A 26,760-nucleotide genomic window follows, 5' to 3' on the forward strand; every position below is an offset into this window, starting at 1 on the left:
ATTAACGTACGCGCGCGTGCGAGTGTGTGTGTGCTCAGTTGTGTCCGACTCTTTGCAACCCCAGAGAGGAATACTGGAGTGGGTTGCCATCCCCTTCTCCAGGAGATCTTCCCAACCCAGGGATCAAACCTGAGTCTCCCACACTGAAGGCATATTCTTTACCGTCTGAGCCACCAGGGAAGCCATCAAAAAAATAATAAATATTAAAAAAAAAGAGAGTTTTAGTTAGACACGTGGATCCCCAGCAAAGGATTACATCGCCCAGCCAAGCTCACAGCTAGATGTGGCCAAGTGATTATTCTGCCTAAATGGGATATGAGAAATGCTGTGGGCAGCTTTTGGGTCATACCTTCCAAACCACTGCACACACACTGCCCTGGCCCAGTTCCCTTTCCTTCTGCCTGGGAAATGACAAGAATTGAAGTAGCCACGCTGGGCTCACAAGCAGAACTTGCGTGTTGAAGATGACACAGTTGTCCTGCCAGCTCAGAACTGCGCACTTCATTCTGGATTCTTCGATGTCAGAGAGAAATTAAGTTCCAATATGTTATAGGCCACAATACTTTAAGGCTTCTGCCCGTACTCTAATACATGTCTGTTTCAGAAATGAACAAATGGAGGCCCAGCAGAGTGGAATTTAATGCCAAGTCATTCAGCCACTGAGCTGCCTGTGTTTGGTCAGTATTGAAGGTGGAGTGGCAGCGGTGTGGCACTTAGGCATGGCTCTTCCCTCTCTCTCCTGAGGCAGACGTTCATAATCAATCTCAGTATTCCTTCCTGCTAACCCTAGCTGAGGCCTCTGAACATGGCATCCACGCAGTCACTACCACTCGAGTTGAGGCGGCATTAGAGAGAAAACATGCTGGCAATCCTCACACCAAGCCACAACACCTGGGGCTTCACTCAGTCCATCTGTGTCCATGCCTCTGCCTACCAAACGATGCCTGTGGGGCTGGTGCAAGGCAGCAGCAGGGAGTTCAGAAGCAACAGACCCTGATTTAGTTCTTGGCAGGGCCACCTGATCCATTCACGTGAACTGAGCATTCAAGGTTTGGTTCCCTGCGCCTTTGAGCTTCCAACCTTCCCAGCACTGGGGACCTGTTCTGCCCCAAAGCAGGGATATGAATTCATCTGGGGCCAGGACCAGGATATCAGAAATCAGGCAGCTCAGCAGCCAGTCTCATGTGAACCTCAGACCTGCAGGTGGGGTCTTTAGGTCACACTGCCATGCTCCATGCCAGTCTCATCTGGAAATATGTGGTTCCCTGGAGACACATTAACTGTATGTATGCCAAAGCATTAAAATAAATCATTGGCTGGATAGGGTGGTTTGCTAAGAACAATTCCATTTTGGAGGAGAACTGCCCCAAATCATAACTTCATTTGAGAAGCTAATGATAAGACCAAGTTAGCATACAACTTCTGAAACCTTGGTACTAGTGACTGTCCCTTCTCTGGTTCTCTCTCTTCTATCCATCCATCTAACCTGTATCAAGTGCTCACTCAGTGCCAGGTCCCACGCCAGGCCCTGGGACCCAGAGAGGGACCAGTCACTGTTCCCACCCTCAAGGGCCACAAAGGCTGGTGGGAGCAAAGGTGAACCACTGCTGTGGAGCGATTTACTGTGAGAGACGGAAGCAGGGGTGTCTGTCGAGGCACAGGGCAGTGGGCAATGACTTTCGTCTGGAGTGGAGGCAGGGGTGCCAGGGGGCGGGGCGACCAGTACACTTCATAGAAAGGTGGAGCAGCTTAAACTGATCCTGAAGAATGAGGAGGGCCAGAGATGGTCAAGCAGCAGGTGGGAGATGTGGGGCAGATGGAGGGAGCTGAGGATTGGGAGGACTTTGCAGATGGGGCTGAGTCAACTGCTTAAGCAAAGGCTCAGTGGAGTGAAAGAACAGGTATGGAGCTGCAGGTCCTGGGTGTGCCGGGAAGGTGGGTGGGGAGGGCGGCTGCAAACCAAACTGGAATGTTAGGAATTTTTAGAACTCGGCTTCCCAGGGCTGTGCAAAGAGAGATTAGCATTCCTGTGGCTGCCGGTAACTGAGGAGCCCAGACCATTTTCTGCTTCAGCTGAGATTTGGAGGCTACCCTGGGTAAACTGCCTGGTGAATTAACCCCATGCAAGCCACTGTTTGGACTTGTCCTAGCCTCAGAATTGGGTGGGTATCTGTCCCCCAGGTTTGGCAGAGTCAATTCTGAGGCCATTTCATTGCATCAGCTGTCTCCCCCTTCCCACATCTGGCTCTCAAAATCCAAGACCAAAACACCAGGCCAGGAGTCTGTCCTCTCATCCCAGGATCTGGGCACCAGAATGAGACAGTAAGAAAGGGATCCGGAGATAGTGGAGCCAGAGCAGAAAGTGAGAGGAGGAGCAGGAATGGATCATGGATTTGGGAAACCTGGAGGCTGGCCAGCCCCAGGAGACCACCTGGTCCAGTCACCCCACTGTCACATGGGGAGACTGAAGCTCAAGAAAGCAGAGAACTAAAGGGACCTGGCGGATCCCCATGAGTGGGGAAACTGCAGCAAGAGCAGAGGGCTCCCAACTCCAATCCTAAGACCTTTGACTTCTCCATGATATGTAGTTAATGGGTTTTGCATAGAAATGCTTCTTTTGATTTCTTTAAAAATAGAAATAACCCATATTCATAGCAGCATTATTCACAAAACCCAATAGGTGGAAACAACCCAAGTGTCTATTGATGGTGCATGGATAAATGAAATGTGGCATACAATGGAATATTGTTCGCTCTTAAAAAGGAAGGATATCCTATTACATGTTACAGCATGGATGACCTTTGAGGACTTTACGCCAGGTGAAATAAGGCAGTCACCAAAACACATATATACATCAAACAGAAATACTAAAAACAAAAAGAAAAGCTAGAACATCCCATTTTGAAGCTGCTTTTGTCCTTACAACACGTGAAAGCAGCTCTCCAAGTCAGTCATTATCGAACAACACTCATTTGCAACAGTTTAAGAGTATTCTTTGTTTGGAGCACACAATACCCTTCATCCCATCCCCGAGGATGGACACCTGGCTTGTTTCCAGTTCCCACAATCCCCAGCAAGGCCTTAGGACCGAGGCTTAGAAGAGCTGGCTGAGTGATACTTTTAGTATTTCTTAATCGAATCATTGTTTGGCCCACCTTAGATTTTAACAATGGGTAATCAGTTGTCATTTTAGTAAGTATTTTAAAAGTCAATAAATCATTTATCTTACGAACGAGTTGATACCTTCATCACTCACTAAAATCAAGGTAGGTGGGTCCAACAGTGTGTGTGGGAAGAGCATTGGACTGGGCATCCTCTTACCCCTAAGGGGCTCAGGGCCAGCTGTGAGCAGGTAAAGGAGCATTGGGTTCAGAGTTATAGAGGCCTTGGTTCCCATTCCAGATCCATGAAGGTGGATCTAATGTGGGTGTTTCAGAGAATGGAATCTCAGCTTTCTTGTGTGTAAAATAGATAATGGTCCTATGCTACCAAGAGGCACCGAAAGGATGAGAGAAAGTGTGGCAAGCGTCCTTCCCCATGCTGAAATCCCCCTCTCAATCTCTCAGTGCTGAAGGGCCCTCTCAACCCTCCCTCTGTGACCCCAGGACCTGTATTCTTAAGTCTCTGGCTGCAGTTCCGGGAAGTGAAAGCTTGCACTTTGCTCCAACCAAGTGTCCTAAGTGAGTTACACACCTTCACCAAGTAATCCTGAGTGCGCTAAGCTGGCCCTAGGCAGGGCCCAGGAGGAGTTTGTCCTGCCTAGGGACCAACAGATGGCCAAAATTACCACAAAGGTCAGCCTTCCATCTGCTGGAGCAGACAGCCTTCAGGTTGGGTGCAAGGCTGTCGACTCTGAAAGCCTGATTCACCGGGCCAAAGCTGCCTGGTAAACTCTGGACACCTCCCAGAGTCCAGACCTCCTCTGGGGCCAGCACTGCAGGCGCCTAGGATGGGTAATGGTCTCATGGGTATTGGAATCACAGGAAGTACGTTCATTTCTCCTGAAGAGCAGTTGCGGTGCTTGTGACTGACATGGGGCTATCCTGTGACACTATAGAGGAGGCGGCTGGGCTGTGAGGAGTCCTGGACTTGGGGAAGGATACCAGTGCCCAAGGCCTGGCTCTTTCAGCTGTGTGACTGTGAGCAAGTCACCCACCTCCTCTGAGCCCCTTGAACAGGGTGCACTGAAAAGGGCAGAAGCTCTGGAGGCAGACTCCAGAGCCTAATCCCTGGTTTGTTGCCCAGGAGGTCACGGGCATGCAGAACCTCCCAGGACTCTGGTGTCTGTCAGGAAAGGCGAGGATAACTGCTGTAAGTTAAGGAGACAGTACACGGAGGGCGCCAGCCAGCACAGTGCCGGGGCCACTCTGCACACCAGCAGTGACTTGTGCTCACATTTTCTCCATGTACCGGGCAGTGGAGTCCCCAGAGTACCTCTGTGCCCTCCAGAACAGCCAACAGAGCTTGAGATACAAACTCTTTAACAATTGCCAAAGCTATTGGCAGTGTCTGCCTGGCTGACTGAGCCAGGACAAGACCCCCAGTTCCTGGGTCCTTTTACTGCCTAAGGCAGGAAGGTGGTATCTTCCCACTGAAGAGACACAGGTGGGTATCTTACAGCGCCAGGCACAGGAAGTCCAGTGGACTCTTTCTGCAGCTGAAGAATTAGACTTAGATGGTCTCAGATGGAGAGTTGCTCTCTGACCAGCACTTCTGAGTGCCTGGGGTACCACTGGGCACCCCATGATGGTGCCAGCCTCCTCTGTCTCATCTCTGGGTCAAGAGTCTACCTCTTCTCCTTCTTCTCTTTGGTTTTGGTATTTGGGTTGAGTGCAAAACCCCAGAGTTGGTAAAACTGGGGTCCCTGTTCCAAATGTGGAACAAAGGTAAGGACAGCCTCTGTCCCACAAGTAGAATTCCCAGAGGCCCTCGGGGTGTGTGCGGGAAGGAGTCAACAGGGAGGGCAGGGAATGCCGAAGTCACAGCCACAATGACCACACCTGCATGTCTGGGGCAGCTGCTGGGTGCCAGGTACTGAGTTTTGTGAGTCTTGACACAGGCCTTTTCAGTAAAACATGATGATAGCTCTATTTGATGATAGCTCCATTTACAGAGGAGGAAGTGGAGGCTGAGAGAGGTTAGGGAACTTGCTCAGGGCCAGGACCGTCTTATTTAAAGGCCTGTGTGTTGAATCGCTCCCTGAAGTGCATTTGGGAGATGGGTCGGAGAGCAGGCGATTCACTCATTCCCTAAGGCAAAACTCAGCCCCAAGACAGTCTCTTCCCACTCTCTGTCCCAGGAAAGTGCACGTGTAAGAAAGTCCCGATTCTCTAATGCTTGAACAACTTCTCCCTGATGTTTTCAGGCTGACTGTAGAGGAGCTGTCAACAGCCTGGGAGGCCCTTACTAAAGTCCAAGAGCTGGCCTCATTTACTGAGGATCAAAGAATCCTCCAGGGTTGCACAACCTCTAGGGGCAACCACTAGGTCTCTCAGGGCTTCTTCACTTCACTTGACAATAACTAACGCCCTGAGAGGAAAGGCCACCCACACTTCCTAGAAAGAAGGGAGAAGATGCACAGAAAGGAGAGGAAGTGTCTGCATTCTACATTTCTCTTCCTCTCCAGGTCAGGTTTGGGACTTCAGCTGTCCTGGTCCAGGAATCAGGAAACTGCTACAGCTCAGCTTAATGCCCTTGGTTCTTAGGAGTGGCCTCACGACATTCACGACGGGAACACACCCTCACGATGGGAACACAAAGGTGACGGGAGGCAAGAGTGATGGCTGGGCTGCTAGGTGGCATCAGAGGAGACTTCATGTGCTGTAAGGATATATTTGGGTGCTGTAAGGGCTGTGTCTTTTCTCACTGTTCTCCAGCGCCTAGAACACCGTGTCTGTAACAGGGCCTCAGAGAAGGCTGGGTGAATAAACAAATGAGTAGAGAACACAGGAATGGATGAGTTTCCTCCTTTGAGGACTCTAGTCACCTGCTGCTTCATTAAATGTAACCCCTGACCTGCTAGGTGGGCTTCCCTGGTGGCTCAGAGGTTAAAGCGTCTGCCTCCAATGCGGGAAACCTGGGTTTGATCCCTGGGTCAGGACGATCCCCTGGAGAAGGAAATGGCAACCCACTCCAGTACTCTTGCCTGGAGAATCCCATGGACAGAGGAGCTTGGTGGGCTACAGTCCACCGGGTCGCAAAGAGTCGGACACGACTGAGCGACTGAGCGAGCGACCTGCCAGGTATGAAGGCTCTGCTGGTTCCCAAAATAACTGTTCAGGGGTGAGAAAGGCAGAGAAGGGGCAAAAACAAGGTAGGGAGAGTGCTTTTCTGGACTGTGTTCTCCAAAAACAGAACAGAAAGGAAAAGAAGAAACGAAGAAAGGAAAAGAAGAAACGAAGAAAGGAGAGACTATTTAGAAGTAAATACAATATACTCTTCACCGCCCCCGGAGCAAGAGCAGAAGCAAAGCAGAAAGAGACTCAGGGTTTCTAATAACTTTCGTGTTGGGTTTTCCTAGCCAAGGCTCAAGCATGAGAGTGTAGGCCTTCCTCTCAGAGGAAAAGGAGCCTGGGACCTCAGTGGGGCCCATCTCTAGAGCACCATGGGCCCTAAGCTCAGGACTTTTGGTAGCAACTGTGCTGGTGTAGTCACTCTTATTGTGCTAAAGAGAGCCTACTGCCCCTGCTGCATCCCCCATCGCTGCTCTGCCACGTGACCCTGACTACTTCATGAGGTCACTGCCAGACATGAACCTGATTTACTCTCTGGGTGGTAGGATTTTTGAAGGATTTGCACGTCTGTGTATGTGTGTGACCTGTTTTCTACAACGACCATGTAGCTCTTTCTTTTAACTGCTAGAATTAACTTCTCTCTCTAAAATGCTTGAATCTTCCTCCCTGTCCTCTGTGCTTAGCCCTAAGCACAGTCCTCTGTGCTTAGCCCTCGGACCACACACACAGACCTGTCTGCTTTTTCTGTCCCATGACAGTCCTTCAGAAATCTGTACTCAGTTACCAGCTGCCAGCTCAAAGATCCCCCAGTTCCTTCGGTGGGCCCTCCCAGGACCTTGTATGCAGATCACTCTCCTCCAAACACTGTCCCTCTACAGGTGTGCGGTCAGGTCATGCACAGTCTCCCAGGGGAGATCTGAGAGACCCTGTCCTTGGTGGCCTTCGGTCACCTAGTCTGAGTGACAGCATGTCCCTGACTGATCAACAGCATAACATTCCCAGCCACCTGCAGTTTGACCTTTTAAAGACCTAGACTAGCGAACGCATCATATCTGACTTGTCCAGGGGCACCAGGCCCAGAGGGGAGCACCAGAGCCTGGGGCCTCTTTGGGGCCAGAGCTCACCTTCTGAGCCTTTAGCTCCTTGGTGAGCATCAGAACCTGCTGCTCCAAGGCCAGTACTTTCTCCTGGGCAGTTCGGTTCCGCATGAGCCCTTCGCTGAAGAGCGGGAAGGTGTTGCTCTGGCTCTTGGCTTTCTGAATGAGACTGGTGGTCAGAGAGGACTTGGGTGTAGGCTTCTGAGAATTCGCTGGATCCTTCCCTGCTCAAAAGGAGAAACACAGAGGTTGTGATCAGCAGGCTCAGTAGTTCTCAACCTTGGGGTTGCCGCAGAAGCCCTGGAAGGCCTGGTAAAATGTAGATTGGGGACCCGACTCCCACAGTTTTTCCATCAATAGGCCTAGGGAGGGGCTTGAGAATTTGCATTTTTAACCGTTTCTAGGGGATACTGATACAACTTGTGCAGGGATCACATTCTGAGAATCAAGAAACTAAATCAACATTGTTTACACTGTGCTGGCTGGCTCATCCAGCCCATCCTCCAAACCGTGCCTGTTCCCTACTCTCCGATCTCAACCTGCAGGTGCTACCTCCTACGACCCTGCTGGTGTCTGCCAGGTGGCCATCTCCTCAGGCACAGGCCCAGGCTGGATGTACTTTTTCTTATTTCAGGATTCCTCCTCTACACTCCGGGCGATTTTCAAAGCACACAGATCTGTCCACTGATAAGAGCACAGAATATCCATACTCTACCTTCTTGTCCCAGTGAGTAATGGAAATCTTCATTTGAATCTAATTACAAGCTAAATTAGGAGAGACATACTTTCCATAGCTGAATGTCTCGAGGCTATATCCTTTTATTTCCTCTAGAGCCTGGGTCAGCAACCAACGGCCCATAGGACAAATCAGGCCCTGGCCTGCTTTTGTAAATAAAGTTTTATTGGAACTCAGCCCTGCTCATTTATGTGTGTATTGTCTGCACTGCTCTCCCACCACAAAGGCAGAGTTGAGTACTTGCCATAGAGACTGCATGGCCTACAATGACTCAAATATTTGCTATTCTGGCTCTTCGCAGAAAATGTTTGCTGACCCGTGCTAAATTTTATTCTTAAATAAAATCTAGTGTTTGAAAAATCACTTGCCCAGACCTTGTCCCACCCTACTTCCAGCCTGAGCTTTAGGGCTCTGCCATCCGCCTGCATGCAGGACCATGTAATGGTCTCAAGGTCAAGAGATCTTCAGAATTTTGAATGCATGGCATACACCATGTCTGTTATGAGGGCCCAATAGAAATTCTTCTCAGCTCTCAGCGCCAGAAAAATCTTTGCTTCTTTCAAGAAAATATGTGTTTATAGTCTTATGGACACTGAAAAATATCTAACTGCTTACATTTCCCTCTTTGCCTTGGCTGCTGAAAAGCTCAGAGCCACATTTGCTGCCCACTTTGGTACAGTGTAGAATTTTTTTCTTGAGCCATCTAAATTTTCTAACTCAATTTACTCATTTATCTTCCCCCAATAGTACATCTTAGTGAGTCATACCTAGTCCTTTTAGGACTATGATGTTAAAACTAAGGATGAGGTATGAGATCCCAGGGGAGAGGACAGATAGGACTCGCAAAATGAGCTGGATGGCTTTAGCAACTTTCTTCAGGGGCCAGGCCAAGGGACAACCAGATAGTCTGGAACAGATAAAAAACAACTCCTTGGCCTTGTTGAAGGTAGGAACAGAATGATCTTATTCCAGACTTAAACCTGATTGTTGTTGTTGAGTCGCTTGGTCGTGTTCGACTCTTTGTGAACCCATGGATTGTAGCTTGCCAGGCTCCTCTGTCCAGGGATTTCCCAGGCAAGAATACTGGAGTGGGCTGCCATTTCTTTCTCCAGGAGATCTTCCCAACCCAGGGATCGAACCCTCATCTCCTGCTTTGTAGGCCAATTCTTTACCACTGAGCCACCAGGGAAGCCAGGGTTGCCACGGAAGCCCAAAAGAAATCTGGTTGGGCCAGGTACAAAGCAGCCTGCAGTGCTCAGATGAATGCAACGCTTCTCTCTCTTGCCATGGGGTCTAAGAGAGCAGGGAGGCTCCCTGGAGCCCTGCTGCCCTCTAATAACACTGCTGTCCAGCAGCCCTGAGGGCAGGCAGCGTAGCATCACTGTGCCTATCTTACAGTTGAGGAAAACCAGGCTTAAGACAGTGGTTTTCAATCAGTGCCCTAGAATTTCACGGGAGTGCATCAAAGGCTGACTAGGGAGAGGCTCTGAGAGAGCCTAGACTCCCAGTTCTGCTTTTATCTGCTTTGTGTATCAGATTTTGCTTGTGGGGACAAGGTTTCATGACAATAAAGAGGTAGATTGCAAAGGCAAAACTTAGAAATGAGGCTTCAGGCAGCAGTATGGGGCCTGATTGTTGGGCCTGAATCTTATTCTGTACTCACTGTGCAGCCATGAGCCAGTCACTCCACACATCCGTCCCCAGTCCACTCAGTTATTAAATGAGGGGAACAACAATATTTACTGCTCAGGTCATTGTAAAGACTAAACGGATTAATGGAGTGTAAAGCCTTTTGTGCATGTGGATGAAACTTGAAAAGATTCTGCTTTAGTAAAAGACACCCGTCACAAAGGACTACATGTGGTAGATTCCATTTCTATGCAACGTCCAGAAAAGGTAAATCTATAGAGGCAGAAAGAAGATTAATGTTTGCCTAGAGCCGGAGGAAGATGGAGACTGAGACTGATGACTGAGCAGTATAGGGTTCCTGCTGAGAGTAATAAAAATGTTTTAAGGATTTCTCAGTTCAGGTGCCCTGGGTTCAATCCTTGGTTAGGGAACCATATCCCACATGCCACAACTCAAGAATTCATAAGCTGCAACTAAAAGAGTCTGCATGCTGCAACTAAAACCTGGCACAGCCAAGTAAATAAAATAAGAAAAAAGAAAAGTTTTAAAATAGATTATGGTGATGGGTTGCACAACTCTGTGAACATACTGAAAGCCACTGGATTGTATGTTTCAAAGGAGTGAATTGCATGGTATGTGAATTACTGGCAATTTGATCTCTGGTTCTTCTGTCTTTTCTAAATTCAGCTAGTACACCTGAAAGTTCTTGGATATCTTAATGAAACTGTGACCACCAGCCCCCTGCTCCCCCCACCCCCCCCCGCAAAAAGGAAAAACGTTTAGAGTAGCCCTGGCACAAAGAACCTGCTATTGATTCGATATAGTACTGATTTTTTCTTGGGCTGTTGGTTCACCAGACAGTGCTCCACAGCGGTGCTCTTTCTAAAGTCACTTCTGTGCAGCCCAGGGGTTCTCTCTACCATAAGACTTAGCTAGTTTTTTCCCAATTGTTTCCAAGTTAAAATATGTCCTAAGGGTATGAATGCCCATTTCAAAGATGCCAACCCACCATGATGGGTCATTCATATTTTGAAAAACAAAAAATAAAGTGCCATATCATGGTAGGAAAGAATACTTTGAAGTCAGTTGTTCTGCTTCTTCAGGCTGATCTGATTTTAATCATCCCAGAAAAGCATTTTCATATCCTTTCCTTACAAATTTAAAAAAAAAAAAGGAAGAGAGAAAAAGTGAGAGATATTCTCCTTTATTACTTCAAGAATCATTGCTTGGTGTTTCAGTTTGGGAAAATGAAAGGTGTTCTGGAAATGGATGGTAGTGATGGAAAGTGATGGTAGCACAAGAAATGTGCAAGTACCCTACACTTAAAATTGGTTAAAGTGGTAAATTTTGTTATGTATTTTTAGCACAATTTAAAAATAAAAGGGGGGGACTTCCCTGGTGGTCCAGTCGCCAAGGCCTTGCATTCCCAATATAGGGGACCCAGGTTCAATCGCTGGTTGGGGAATTAGATCCCACATTTCGCAACCAACAGTTTGCATGCCGCACTTAAAGATCCTGCCTGCCGCAAAGGAGATTCAGCACAGCTAAATAAATTCAATTAAGAAGAAAAAAAAAAGAATCGTTACTGCTGCTAGACCCATGGAAGCCCAGAAGGACGGATCTGGAGCGTTCCATCTTTAACACAAAAGCAGGGACGCTGGTTTAGCGGAAGACAGAGGACACCCACTTAGTCTCTGAAGGCAGCTCGGGCCTGGGCAGAGCTCACCTGGGGTGCCAGGGCCAGGGGGAGAGAGCTGCTCCTCTCTCTGCGTCTCCTCGCTCAGTGGAGAATCTTCTCCGGGGGGTCTGTGGCCTGCTCCTTGGGTCTGCTTGTTGCCCCGGATGCTGCACATTGTGTTTCTGAAAGGAAAATAGAGGGTCGCGAGGCTGATGGCCCTGCTGTGCTGCCCGCTGCCCTCCCCGCTGCCACTGCTGGTGCTCAGGCTGTGTCCCCAACCCCGATCACAGCCTGATCAGCCTGCCTGACTCCAGGCTCCCTGCAGGATGCATCCCATCTGAGCCTCTCCCAATACCCTCATCCTTCTCCTTTCCCCTTTTTCATCATACACATCACCTTCCGTACATAACATTCCTTGTAAGCAGCACAAGCTTGACTCCTCTGCTTCCAGCTCCACAGCTGGAATGTAAGCTCCACGAGGGCCAGGGGTGTTTGTCTGCTTTGTTCACTGAAATAGACTTGTCAGATTAACTTTCCTGAAACCGTCACCTGGTCTTATAACGACTTGGCTTATAAAGCACTAGCGGCTTCTGACTTCTGCTGAGAAGTTCTAAACAACTTCCGGCCTCCTGCTCCCTTTTGCTTTCTTTCCCTGCTCAGACCTGTTCTCTAGGCAGCCTTCACTGATCACCTCACAGCCTCCAAAGAGCTTACTGCACATCAGAGATGGGCCTCCCTTTGACCAAGCACTTGCCCAGGCTAAGTAATGGTGTCTTTTCTTCAAGAACTGGGCACTAACCTACCTGTATGCCTGTGGGTACCTGGCACTGGGTCACATGCACCCAGAGTGCAGACTCAACAGATTTTTTTTAATGTGGGCCATTTTTTTTAAAGTCTTTATTCAATTTGTTACAGTATTGTTTCTGCTTTATGTTTTGGTTTTTTGGCCACTACGCATGTGGGATCTTAGCTCCCCAACCAGGCATCAAACCTGCGCTCCCTGCATTGGAAGGCGGAGTCTTAACCAGGGAAGTTCCCTCATCAGATGTTTGCTTTGCAGGAAGGAACTCGGTATCACCAAAAGCTGACCGGGCACTACAGACCACAGAGAAATTCACAGTGAGTTGAAATGGATGAAAAGGCGGTTTAACTGAGTTTATTTTCCCTTTGCAAAGCGATAAAAGCAGATATATTCCAAAATATAAACGAGGAAGAAAAAAATGACTGAAGAGTTCACTACGTCCATGTTTTTTAAACAGGATATGAACCATTGTGCAAGCTGCTCACTTGCGTCTGACTCTTTGGATCCCATGGACTGTATCTCTCCAGGCTCCTCTGCCAATGGGACAAGAATACTGGAATACTGGAGTGGGATTGCCATTTCCTTCTCCAGGGGATCTTCCCGACCCAGGGATCGAACCCGGGTTTCCTGCATCACTGGCAGATTCTTTACCATTTGAGCACCAGGGAAGCCCATGGTAGACTGAAAAATCAGTTTGCTATCATGATAAACATCTAAAAAATGGAACAGAAAATATCAGAATGCACCCCACGTAGAAAGGGTTTTCTTCTGTGAATTACATATATGCATACTGAGCTATAAAATAAGATGGTCCTGTGTGTGTGTAAGTTTTTGATAACTAATTCAATCTCTTTCCTTGTTATAGGTCTTGGATTTTCTATTTTTGAGTCAGTTTTAGTAATTTGATTTACTTGGTATTTGTCCATTTCATCTGAGTTATCTAATTTGTTAGCATAGAATTGTTTATGGTATTTCCTAATAAACCTTTTTATTTTTGTAAGGTTGGTAGTAATATACCCCTCTCTTGTTTCTGACTTTACTCATTTGAGTCTTTTATTTTCTTGGTCTTTCTAGATAAATGTTCGTCAATTTTGTTAACCTTTTCAAAGGACTATCATTTGATCTTAAACTTGTTTTTAAAACAAAATCCAGTTTTTTGGTATAGTTGGGTCCAGAATACGAAAAGAAGGAGATTGTTCTCTTATTGCAAGTACAGCTTACTGATGGAAGTTAAAATTAATCAATTAAATTAAGAACAGAGAAGAAATTAGAACTCAGCACTCCTAAACACCTGAACTTGAATAAGGTACCCTTGACTCCTTGGGCTAGACATTTCCTCTTCCTAGTTCTTACTTTGAAAGTATTAGTTGCTCAGTTGTGTCTGACTCTTTGCAACCCCATGAACTATATAGCCCGTCAGGCTCTTCCGTCCATGGAATTCTCCAGGCAAGAATACTGGAGTGGGTAGCCATTCCCTTCTCCAAGGGATCTTCGCAACCCGGGGATCGATCTTAGAGGAGCACTATCACTGACTCTCACTCTGTGCTGGTCTTGTACTGAGCCCCATCACATCACTCTCACACATGATTTGGCGGAGACCCTGGGGAACATCCCTGTAGCCAGAGGCACGGTCTGGTGGGGTGACTGTACTTTTCCTTGCCCAGGGACTGCAGCCTCCCCACCATGTCCAAGGCCTCACAAGTAGTCACTCCTGGGGTATAGGAAGGCATAGAAACCCCAATTTCGTTCAGTAAAGATCATTCTAAGCATGTCTCTGCTGGGGACAGGCGGCTCACTAACTACTGTCACAGACCATGTGGCTACAACCCAGCCAAACTACTGTGCTTAGAAGAGGCATCTCCACTCTATTGACTTTGCTTAGAGCAGTTCGTGGATCATTTTCTGTGTAGGTTTAACTAGGTCTGAAAGGTCTAGTTGAGCATGGGAGCAGTGGTCATAAAGCCTTGTTCTGGAAGGACAGATAACCCTGGGCAGGTCATTTATCCTCTCTGAGCCTGGGTTTTCTCATGTGCAATGAGATGAGGAATATATCCACAACCAACAATGACCTGGCCCTTGCATGGACCAGATCCAAGATAAATACTAGGAATTCACTCATCTCATCCTCACCTACACACATTCAACTCATTTACTCCTCACAGGAGCCCAGTGAGCTAAGTCCTGTTATAACCTCCACTAGACAGGAAGAATTGAGACTTGGAAAGGTTAAGGAATCAAAGCCACAGAGTGAGCAAGTGGTGGAACTGAGCCACAGATGTGCATGTCTAACCCACGTCTGAGAACTTAACCATTAGATGCCACTTTGCAGGTTTGTCCAGATGCCTCAGTGAGAGCGTAAAACACCCAGCACAGTGTCCTTCCTCGAGTATGATCGGGGCTCACGGCATTGCCAAGAGCAAACACCAAGCCCAGTCAGACAAGGGCGTGCAGGACACAAGGGTCTTTCCGGGCTGTGGGCAGACAGGGCACTTGCAACACCATTTCACATTTTCTGTGGGTTATTTCAAGTAACTGAGTGATCCTCGGAAACTTCCTTTTTTGCATGTTCTTGGTTCCGCTTCTGTTGTTTGGTGGCTGTCAGTAGGCATGATCCTGGTTTGATCTTCGCAAGACCACTCTGGACACACACTGGCTGGGTGTTTGGGCTCCTCAGGCCCTCTCTCCCCATAGCAGGCTCAACCCCCATACCCAGCTTCCTCCTGCTTCACCCAAGGGAAGATCCTCTGCAGGGCGCCCTCCTTGTCCACTCATCCTGGGGAGGCTCAATCATGCCATATACCCCCAAGTCTCTCTCTCCAGATCAGATCTCTCTCCTGAGTTCTAGGCCTTTCCATCCAAATGCCTGTGGGGGTAGTTCCATCTCTAGCCAGTAGGCCCTAAAGGACACTCATTGTTATTTTCCCTAAAATCTGTTTCTCTCCTGGGAACAGCACCACTCCCCTACTAGTTACCCAAGCAAATTCAAACACTGAAGCCGACAGAGAGGAATGCTATGTTTGAGTCACACAGAACCAGGGTCTCTAATTCAAGTCCAGCAAACAATCTATTCTGCCTTCTAAGAGGCCCCAGCTCATCTAACGTCCACAGAGAAAACAAGCACCCAAACAGGATCATCTTAATTCCCCAAAGCTTCCATCCCTTCAATTAGAGCAACAATAAAAGCAGCAGATAATATTCACTATTTAAGTGCTCACTGATACCCAAGCACAATTCTAAAGCAGTTTACCTTTAAACTTCTTCTTGCCCCAAACACACACACACGAGGCAAACATTACTGCATTTACATTTACTAACAATCTGAGTGAAGCACAGAGAAATCAAACATCTTGCCAAGGGTGGAACAGCCTATGACTGGTGGGGCCAGGATACAAATGCAGGCAGTGTGGTCTGAGAGCCAGGCTATAGTGCTGTCTTCTTATAAGCTGTTTAAAACAAAGCCTGCCAGTAGGAAATATAAATTATATATACCACACATGAGTAAATGAAAAAGAAGCTGAGACATAATCGACATACAGCAAATTACACATGTGAAAAGGGAATAATGATGCATTTGACATTTGTAGAAAACTATGAAGCCATCCCTCCGTTCCACTGAATAGATCTCAATTATGCGCATATGTATGGGTTTCCCTGGAGCTCAGCGGTAAAGAATCTGCCTGCCAATATAGGAGATAAGAGTTCTGTCCCTGGGTTGGGAAGATACCCTGGGGAAGGAAATGGCAACCCACTCCAGTATTCGTGCCTGAAAAAATCCCATGGACAGAGGAGCCTGGTGGGCTACAGTATCTAGGGGTTGCAAGAGAGTTGGACACGACTGAGCAACTTCTTGATGAAAGTGAAAGAGGAGAGCGAAAAAGTTGGCTTAAAGCTCAACATTCAGAAAACAAAGATCATGGCATCTGGTCCCATCACTTCATGGGAAATAGATGGGGAAACAGTAGAAACAGTGTCAGACTTTATTTTTTGGGGTTCCAGAATCACTGCAGATGGTGACTGCAGCCATGAAATTAAAAGATGCTTACTCCTTGGAAGAAAAGTTATGAGCAACCTAGATAGTATATTAAAAAGCAGAGACATTACTTTGCTGACTAAGGTCCGTCTAGTCAAGGCTATGGTTTTTCCTGTGGTCATGTATGGATGTGAGAGTTGGACTGTGAAGAGGGCTGAGCGCCGAAGAATTGATGCGTTTGAACTGTGGTGTTGGAGAAGACTCTTGAGAGTCCCTTGGACTGCAAGGAGATCCAACCAGTCCATTCTGAAGATCAACCCTGGGATTTCTTTGGAAGGAATGATGCTAAAGCTGAAGCTCCAGTACTTTGGCCACCTCCTGCAAAGAGTTGACTCATTGGAAAAGACTGTGATGCTGGGAGGGATTGGGGGCAGGAGGAGCAGGGGACGACTGAGGATGAGATGGCTGGATGGCATCATGGACTCGATGGACGTGAGTCTGAGTGAACTCCAGGAGTTGGTGATGGACAGGGAGGCCTGGCGTGCTGCGATTCATGGGGTCGCAAAGAGTCAGACACGACTGAGTGACTGAACTGAACTGAAACTGAGCAACTAAACAACAACAATATGCATATGTAAATGGACAATGTGAGGAAGGAGATGCTAAGAATGCTTCCTGGGTAAAAGGACTATGGGTAATTTTAAAATTTATACCTTTCTGGGTGTTTCTAATTTCTTACAGAGAATGTGTACTATTTTAAAAATCAGAACAAATGTAGTATTTTAAAGTAATGATGTCATGAATTGAAAATAAAGAGCCTAGCCCCCAACCCAGGTCCACCTCCCCACAGGGGAGTCATACCAGATAGCTGTAAGCTCTGAAGGAGGGGATGCCTGCAGCTTGGCAGGCCCCTCAGCTGCGTGGCACTTACTGTATTTCAGTTCCCAGGTGCTTGAGGGAAATATTCTGAAGGGCCGAGGGCTTGGCATGGACTGGCTGCCAGGCAGCTCCCACGCCCACAAGCTCAGTGGGCGTTTTCACGGGACACAGGAATGCCTCCTGCTCCTCCTCCTCTTGCTCTGGGGAAAAAAGAAAAGGGAAATCATTCATGCTCTAAGTCACTACACTTAGGAAGACAAGCTGGGCAGTGTTATGACTGGGAGCAAGTGAGAGTCTATGAGCTGCACAGCAAGGCTTCCCTTCAGGTTAACAGCAGCCAGAGGCAGGCTTTTCGCCAAAGGTTTTGCTAGGACAACCTTCCTGAAAACCCCCTTAAAAATTTGCAGAACTGCAGATATTTCTATCTGAGAATCCATCCCAAAGAAGTTGTTGGAAATGCAGACAAAGCTTTATGAGCCAGAAGGCTCATCCTGGCACTGGGGAGAGGTTAAACATATCATGATGCCTTTAGGCAATGGACTATCACTCAACCATTGAGAACAATGCTAATGAAGAATGCTTAGGAATATGGGGAACATCCACGGGATATAAAGTGGAAAAAGTTGGGATTCTAGTATGATCTCAACTGTCCAGAAAAAGTCTCAAAGAAGTACACTCTGCAATCTTAACAGAGGTCAGAACTGCATGATGGGGTTAGAAGTGGGCAGGTTAAGCTCATTAGAGTTTACTTCTCACCCTACCTCACCAAATTTTCTACAGTAAACATGGATTCTTTTTATAAACAGAAAATATATAGTCATCAAAAGCAGATGTTAATAAAGAGATTTTATAACAGGGAAATTTTAGGGACACAATATTGAGTGCCAAAAATCTAAGTAGGGCCTTTTGTATTATTTTATGATCAGAGATATATTTAAATAAAAGGCAGGCAGGAGTCCATGACATAACATTAACACTGGCTGTCTCTGGGTGATAGGCTTCTGGTTACTTTTTCTTCTAGTTTTCCATGTTTCCAATATGTTCTGCTTCCTCCAAAATGTTTAATAGTAAGGAAGGTTTCAAGGCTAAGGAAGCATTATTTGAAGTATAAGAGAGAGGGAGGCAAAATATTTCAAGGTCAGTTTTGAGTGTTACAAAAAGTGGGAGAGAACTAAGGCCACGGGAGGGGTGGCAGGACCCTGATCAGGCAGCCCCTGAGGATGACAGGATAGCAAACACTCTTCGTTTGGAGCCCTCTCACTGAGAGAGTAAAAGATTACAGGGGTAGAGAAAATTTATTTTTGCACTGCATCCACACAGAGGGCATGGGTGCAAAAACATATAAAACACAGGCACACCTCTGAAGGGCTGAGGGCTTGGCATAGACTGTTTTACGGGTTCAGTTCCAGACAGATGCCCCCATAGAAAACAGAACTGATATAACCCAAGGCTCTGGTCTGGGGTCTCTGGGGCCCTCTCTGGCCTAGAGAAGGAGGTGTACATGCCCTCAGGGAGGTGCCCACACAAAAAGCTTTCAGTAGCATTTACTTGTAATTCTCCTTTTGCCTGAACTGTAGGGGCTACCACATCACAAGTCTGAAGAAATCAGCACAATAAAATTGCCTAGCCAGAAGGTCGCTGCTTCCCCAAAGGGCCCTGAACACATGACCAGTTGCCCCCACAGCCTGAGGGGTGTCAGGGGGTGTGTGTGAGTCTGAAGACTAGGGTTCAAATTTCAGTGCTGACATTTTCTTGCTGTGTGACCTTGGACAGGTCTCTTGACCCCTTCGAGCCTCAGTTTCCTCTTCTGCAAAATGGGAATAACTACCCACCGAAGATCTCTGCGAGGATTAGGGAACTTAAGGCATGTAAACTGTGAGAACAGAGTCAGTAAGTGGTATAGGTATTTCTATGATGATATACATAAAAGTCCTTTGTAAACTGTGTCCTACTTATTATTATTATAGATCTGCTGATACCCCCTTGATCCTCCATGGATCTTATAGAGACCAGTTTAGGGCAACTATAAAATAAAGGTGTAAACACTTAAAAGTTGTGGAGAACATGCCTTGCAGATTGCTCAAGGACATGAATAGACACTTTTATAGAAGATGAGGTGTCCGTGACTCAAAGTCAGATGCGAGTCTGTTGGTTTTTGCTCCCCTAGAAGCATGCCTCCGCTTCCTCCCAGGAAGGGTGGAGGCTGGAGAGGTGGGGCAGTCTGCTCTAGACGGCTGATCTGGGGTCTGCCAACTTGCTCAAGACTCCGGAAATGTCTTTCTGGGGAAGGTTCCTCAGGGCCCCTGTGACCAGGAGGGTGGAGACTGCTGTGGGATGAGAAAGGCTTCAGAGAAGAAGCCTACATCCTGGCTTCCTGCATCTTACCCCCACCCTACCCCCCAACCCTCTGGTCCCCGGTCCCCCGCAGGAGACTGGCGCCTGGTCATTAAGGCAACCACTCCCCTCCTCCCACAGCCACTGCAGGGGCAGGCCCAGAAGAGGCCCACTGAGTGTGCTGAACCAAAGGCATTCTTCTGATAACCTGGTTCTTTGGATACTTGGGAATCCTGTCAACAGAAGGCTTCCTTGGTACTTCTAGTCTAAGGTTGATCTGGCAACTGTGTCATTCAGCTACAGGTTCTGGCATAGTCAGGGCTATTGGGTCTCCCAGAGATGGGAGTAGAGGGTGAGAAGTGCAGAAGCAAAAGCAAACACACCCTTCCCCAAAGAAAGTGTTTAGAAGCATGAAACACACAGAAGGTTCTCTGGGGAAATGATGAATGATTCTCATAAACCATTAAAAAGAAGCATTTACCATGACAGGGTGTGCAGACACATTCGGTAACTGCATTATTAGGACAGTTCTCAAGCACTGAGCATTCACTATGTACCTGGCATTATGCTAAGGGCTATATATTCCTTTTCTCACATAATGATAAAATTCAGTGTATTCACTCAGTGAATACATTCATTCAGTAGATACCCAATGTGCCTGGCAGGGCATCAGGTACTGAGGATACATGTGACAGAGACATGGAACCCACCTTTGGAGGGTAGAGGGCAGAGACTGACACTAATCACATTGTGATTAGAACATAATGTTAACTGTCTGCAAAAAGCGTTGAGGGCTCACAGAATCCAGCTGGCAAAGTCCTGGAAAGCTGCCAAGAGGAAGTTAGCAAGGAGATGACAGTGGAGCATGGCCGGAGAATGTAAGCAGGAATGTGTCAGGTGGACACAAGTAGGCAGGGATGCCTCTGGTGCTACTGAAGTACACAGCACAAGGGGGGCACTGGGTGCACAGGCAGAGGTGAGACCAAGAAGGACAAGGCCTGAATCTGGTGCTAAAAAGCTGGGCCTGGGACATGGAGGGCAGCCATGGAAGGGGGTGGGGCTCAGGCTCTCATTTGAGAAAGTTCGCTTGGGCTGCAGTGAAGAGGTCGGGTCTGTGGCGGCAGGCTGGGACATGCGGACACCGGAGAGGAGGCTGCTGTGGTTGCCCAGCTAAAAGTGGAGGCCTGACCCAAGGCAATAGCAGTGAGGGCCTGGATCTGACGGGCAGGCCAGAAAGCAGACATTGCCGGCCTGGGCGACCGACTGGACTGGCTATCTGAGATTCAGGAAGGGGCAATTTTGTAAATGAAGTAAATGAAGGGGCAAATGGTAAATGAAGGCCATTTGCTGGGGGAAGGAAAAGTGGGGAGGATAAAGGCAGATGAGCTCGGTCTGTAATGCATCTGAGTACCAGGGTCTAGGAGGTGGCTGGCCACAGGTCCCACCTTCGCCCACGGGGGTCCCTGTCAACTGATGGTGAAGCATGTTAGACACGCTACAGCCTTGTGGGTGGTTTTCTGTCTCAGTTCTAAAACCTGCCAGTCACAGTCCTGGCTGCAATATGGGTGTGGCAGGGTATGAGCTCCAGGACTCCTCCATGCTGAGATGTTTTAGGATTTGGGTTCTTATGGGTCACCTGGGGGTGAAGGTTCTGCCCTACAGAAACATGGGATAAGATCACAGATTTACTCGACTCACAGCACAAAAGCATTTATGTCAGAAGCAACAATAATAACTGCATTTTCTCATTAACCTTCCTCACAGGTTGTGAAATTTCTTGTGAAATTGCCATCATCATAATATTAGCTGACGTCTACTGAACTCTGACAATGCTCAGACATCATTCCAACCACTTAAGCTGCGTAGATTCATTTAATCCTTATAATAACCCTAAGAAGTAGGTATAGTTTATTAACCTCATTTTACAGGGAAGGAAATCAAAGCTCAGAAAGGCTAAATAACTTGCCTAAGACTGCACAGGATGAGGATTTAAAGCCAGCCAGCGTGGCCTCAGAGCCTGTGTTCTTGCCATGGATGCTATACTGTTGCCCTAGCTGATCCTGAGTCACATCCCTGGCTCTCTGCTTCCTTAGCAGAGGACTCCTCCCATTCACTCCCAACAGGTGGGTAGAGGCTTGGTCACCAAAAGCCCTGGGTGTGTGAGTAGAAGGCAAGCCTGTTGGATACCTAGCTCAAGGCGCAGGGCAGGCCCATTCCCGGCCAGGGCAGCGTCGGGGGCAGCAGGAGGTGCAGGTAGGCTGTTGTGGAACTCCCAGCGCTTCATCTGCAGCTGCTGCAGCCAGTACAGCATCACTTGCTTCGTGGCAGCCTGAGAAGCACAAGGGTTAGTTGGCAAGGCCCTGTGCCCACCCGGTGGGACTGGGTGAGGGATGTGAGAAGGTCATGGTTAGTCTGGCAACTCTCTCCTTCCTGAGAAAACAAAAAACAAAACAAAACACTGCCACTGTGGATAGGTGCCCATCTTTGAAACACCACATGCTCCTTGGTCATAGAAGATAACCAGGCTCTGATCTTCCACTCAGAGATATCTTCACCTTCTGTGCTATGGTGATGATAACACTCGGTCCATAAGGTGGTTATGAGGGTGAAATGAGGGAAGGAGAGAGTTCCTGACATGCAGCAGGAGCTCAAAATGTGCTCACTGGTTAAAAGAGTTTGGAGGCGTTGACAGAGAGTGAGAGAGCTTTGAAATTCTGACTTGGCTAGGGCCTGGGTAGCATCACACCCTTCTCGTGTGACATCTCAGTGTCCTAGTCAACTTTGTGGAATGAGGAGAATCCCTCCTTTCTGAGGATGATATGACTGGGACCTGGAAAGTCATATGCACTCAACAACAATACAGTGGCGCCTCCAGGCAGCCCACACAAGGTATGCCCGACGCTGGTCATCAGTCCCCCGGTACTGGATGGTCCACCCACCTACTCTCACATCCATTACATTGCCTAATCCTCCACTGGGGAAGCAGGGCGGGAGTGCTTGGCCCCTTCTATAAATGGAGAAACTTGGGAGAAACTAAAGCTGTGAGGTGGCCCAGGCAGGTGGTGGTAGAGCTGGTCCCAGAACCCGGGTCTCCCACTTCTAAGCCAGAGACCTGTTATAATTTATGGCCAGGAGATTGTGACTTACAGAGAGAAGGCCTGGGATCAGATGGGCTGCAGAAGCTGGGCAGCTCGCTAGGATTAGAAGGTGAGCCTCACAGAGATGACCACAGTCAAGGCCATGTGAGAATATGAGCAAGCAACCAGGGCAAGCCCTCTTCTCAAGAGGGCCACTGGTGAGGTGTGCAGAAGGCTGGGGGGTCCATGCAAGGGGCCCTCAGCCTGCCATGGAGGGATCAAATCAGATAAAAACGCTGCCTACCATTCTCTTTCTATATATCAGCGCTTTCCCTGAGAGACCTTAGCTTCTTTCAGGGCTTCACCATGACCTTGTGCTCCCAAACTCCCACTCACACCCAAACATCCCATTTTATTAATTCTCTGTATATGTGTATATTGAGCATCTATGGTATGTGTCAGGGACTGTGGTAGGCAATGGAGATACTGGTGAGCCCACACGGCCCTTCTCCTCTTGAAACTTAAGAATCTATCAAGGGGACATAGACTGCATGTCCTGTTGTTTCCTCATCTGGGGTTCCCTCCCGTCAGTGACTGGCCCAACCAGGCAGTCAGCCAGTTACAAAAGCCATCCTTGACTCCTCTCTCATATCCATAGCCACCTGCATAAGTCTCCTTCCCCGATGCCCCAGCTCGGCCATCGTTTTCTCCTGATGGACTCTCCCCCACCCGCCACTGCAGCCTGATCACAAGACTGGCCTAGTCATTAAAGTGCAACTAAAAGCTGTGAGCTATATCCAGGGGGCTCAATAGATTCTCCATTGGCTGGAAGTGGGGGTGGGAGGGAAGCAGTCCACTGGCACACTGCTCTCTGAGTGTGAATTCCAGAACTCCTAGCCCACACCAATCTTTCTTTCTACTTAAGTTCTAGGCATTTTCACTTGACAAGAACTTTCTGACCTTGGTTTTGTCAGTTTGTGTGTTCAGTCAACAAATATGTATTGCGCCCCCACTAGATGCCAGCAGTAGTCTAGGCTGAGATTAATTCAGTAACTTGTAGGGGCCTGTGATGTGCCAGGTGCTTACATACCTTGTTTTAGTCTCACAAACTATCTAGGTACTAAGAGGTTAACTTGCCCAGAGCCACACAGTTAGTAAGTAGCTGATGCAGAATTTGAATCCAAGCCTGTCTGATTTCAAAGCACATGGTCTTTGCAATGCTTCAGGCTTTTCCAGTTAAATATGATAATAAAACAGAACTTACTGATGAGAAAACAGGTTTGGATATGCTTCAATGACCAATGTAGGTTGATCAGTGGAACCTAAGTATTTATCTCCCAATCTCTGCCAATGTTTTCTCAGCATTCACTCCCCTTGGCTACAACATCAAGAAAAGTAATTCAGAATCCAGGCCTTGAAAGAAGATTGCAAAGCTCATATCTTGACTGTACTTCAGCCCTAAGTAAGAAAGTTATGGTAACTGCCTAGTTTTTTGTTGTTAAGCTGGTTAAGTCTTGTCTCACTGTTTTGGAACCCAATAGACTGTATCCTAAAAGTTTTGATAGGGTAGTGAGATGTAGGAAAGCTATGAGATTCCAAGTGTGGGCTACACTACTTTTTAGTGGTGTGACTCAAACCAGTCCCTTTACCCCTTTATGACTCAGTTTTTTGATCCGTAATATAGGTCCATCATCCCGGCCTTTACTGCAGGAACCTAATGAGGAAATGGGTGTGAATGTGCTTTGAAAAGCACAAAACCCTGGGCACCCAGGGTTCACTGAGGTGATCGGGGTCGGTGATTATGATAAGTTTATTGTGACCACCCACCTGTGCTCGGCGGTGCCCTGGGATCCCATCCCGGCCAAAAAGGGAAAAAAGTGCTCCATTTACCTTCAAAGTAATTATCCGGTTGGGAGTCTTGATTTCGAAAGTCCCCTCCTCGGCGTCCGCCTTGCAGTCAAAGACCGCACTGGAGAGGTCGATGCTGTCCAACGGATTCGCATCCTGCGCGGTCCGCGAATAATACAGGTGACATTTCCTCTCGTCGAAGAAGAACCAGCGGGACTTCCAGCCCCGGATGGGCCCCTTGCCACCAAACTTACTTAAATATCCACAGAGTTTTGGGGGGGCCGCCTCCAGGGGCCGGGTGCAGCCCTCCGACTCCTCAGAAAGCGACACCTCGGGGACCTTGGCCAAGCCAGCAGGCTCTTCGGACCACTGGACGGAGGAACCAGACTCCGCGGTGTTCTCCTGCGCGCCCTCCATCGCAGAGGGACTGGAGGTTAGTGGCCCAACCCAAGTCAAATCTTGAAAACTCAGGTGATAACCTTCCAAGAGGGAGTGATCCGACGGGGGCGGGGCCAGTGGTGACCCGCCTCCAGGAGACGACGGAGGGACTCGGTTGGCTGCAGCTTGTGAGCCTCATAGATCGAAAGCCCAGTAGGGACGGATGGCCACGCCCATCCGGACCTCGGCCGTCACGACACGCCCCGGCACGCCCTCTGCCGGCTCCTCCTTTCCCGCCTACTTCAGGCTTTTCCTTGTTGCCTGTCCGCCATCTTTACTGGGGGCAGCTTCCGGCATGAGGCGGTCCACAGGTTGAAGGCGTGGTGTCTCTGAATTAGTTAACCCGCGGAAGGGAAACTGAAAGAGACGCGGGCCCTCCGATACCCTGCTCTGGTAACTCGCGTAATGACGTGGAGGGGTGGTCCTTTCTCGCTCCTCATGGGCCTCCCGCCTTTTCTCCCCAGGTACCGCTCCGGTCACTGTCGGACGGCGGACCGCGCGGCCATTGGCTGAAAGGGACGCCCTGCTCAGTGTCGCCACATCCGGCACTGCTCACGGCGTGTGGGGCTCGTAGGCTGATTACCCGCGGCTGTTTATTCGTGACTCACTCCTGACCGCGGCGGCCTTTCCCCCCTCCGTCCCAGCCTCCTTTTCTGTCTGCTTGCGTTACATGGGTCCGGCTGCTGCCCTGACAGAACCCGGTGCCTGACGAGGGTTGGACTCAGCAAATTGTGTACACAGACAAATGTGTACCTAGGCCCTGACTAACTCGCTCAACTTCATGTCTCATTCTACCACTTGACCTTAAGTTTTTCCCCTTCCCTCCTGCCTTAGGCGCATCCCTCCATTTGGGCTGTAGAGCCCATTTCTGTCCCCCTCTTTCGAGCCATCACGGTGCCCTAGCCCTTTCTTAGCTCCTCTTTCTCTGCAGTCCTTAACAAAATTCTCATTTTTCCGGATAAATTATGCTCAGAGACTGAGATTGTCTTTGCCAGTACAGTAATTTTTTTAAATAGAGGCTCACTGCAGAAATTATAATTTATAATAACAGTATTTCCCAGGTCACTAGTATACGGGGTAATGTCTCTTAATAAACTAATGAAGAAGTAACATCCTCCGAACTGTAAAAGGGCCGCAAGGTTAACACTGTTTTGATAGATGATTTCTAAAACTGTTTTTCCTGTCTTCCCCTTGCATTGCTGGGAACTAAGTTTGCATTCTTTATTACTGATTAATGCTGGCGGGCCTTCTTGCTAGTTTTGCTTGTTCCTTTTAACCCCAGTCTCAAGACTTTCCTTAAATACTCTTGGTTTCTCCCCAGAAGGCAGGACGGTAATTTTCAGGAAGTTAGTCTGCTAATGTCCTCATTTGCTGTCAAATCAGTAAATTTCGTTTTCCTTTATCCTCAGAACCTTCTCATTATCCTCAGTCTGCATTGGGAAGGAGGACCAAATTTTCAGTTACAAAATCAGTGATATGTTAATTACACTGTTGTTCCAGCCAAAGGGGGGAATGAAAGCAATAAAATCCAAATTTAGTTCAGGTGTACCTTTCTGTGAGTTGGTTCCTGGTATGGTTAGTAATTCCTTCCAGTTGGGTATCAGGCTTAGGTCCCATTACCAGTGTTGGTAGAGGTTGCTCCAGAGGTTATTCCTCCAGGGACCTTTACATGGCTTGTGCCACTGCCTACAAGGACTAGCACTGCCAGGTTAGGAACAGATTTCCCTTCTTTTCTGATTCAGTTCAGTTTAGTCACTCAGTTGTGTCCGACTCTTTGTGACCCCATGAACCACAACATGCCAGGCCTCCCTGTCCATCACCAACTCCTGGAGTTCACCCAAACTCATGTCCATTGAGTTGGTGATGCCATCCAGCCATCTCATCCTCTGTCGTCCCTTTCTCCTCCTGCCCTCAATCTTTCCCAGCATCAGAGTCTTTTCAGATGGGTCAACTTTTCACATCAGGTGGCCAAAGTATTGGAGTTTCAGCTTCAACATCAATTCTTCCAACGAACACCCAGGACTGATCTCCTTTAGGAT

At 48.1% G+C, this 26,760-nt stretch overlaps 1 protein-coding gene across 1 annotated transcript in view; it reads right to left on the reverse strand.

Annotated features, from left to right (window-relative positions):
* TBC1D2 (TBC1 domain family member 2) overlaps positions 1-24,700 on the reverse strand; it is a 42,735-nt gene extending 18,035 nt beyond the window's left edge. Inside the window, exons 1-5 of the mRNA XM_052644769.1 lie at positions 24,326-24,700; positions 21,546-21,687; positions 17,077-17,224; positions 11,422-11,555; positions 7,358-7,554 (exon numbers count right to left, since the gene is read on the reverse strand). Coding sequence (XP_052500729.1) covers positions 7,358-7,554; positions 11,422-11,555; positions 17,077-17,224; positions 21,546-21,687; positions 24,326-24,700 — 996 coding nt within the window. The remainder of the gene's footprint in view (positions 1-7,357; positions 7,555-11,421; positions 11,556-17,076; positions 17,225-21,545; positions 21,688-24,325) is intronic.
* Between the last annotated feature and the right edge of the window lie 2,060 nt (positions 24,701-26,760).

Source organism: Budorcas taxicolor, chromosome 8 (assembly GCF_023091745.1).
Source record: "Budorcas taxicolor isolate Tak-1 chromosome 8, Takin1.1, whole genome shotgun sequence".
In the NCBI taxonomy this organism is placed as follows: domain Eukaryota; kingdom Metazoa; phylum Chordata; class Mammalia; order Artiodactyla; family Bovidae; genus Budorcas; species Budorcas taxicolor.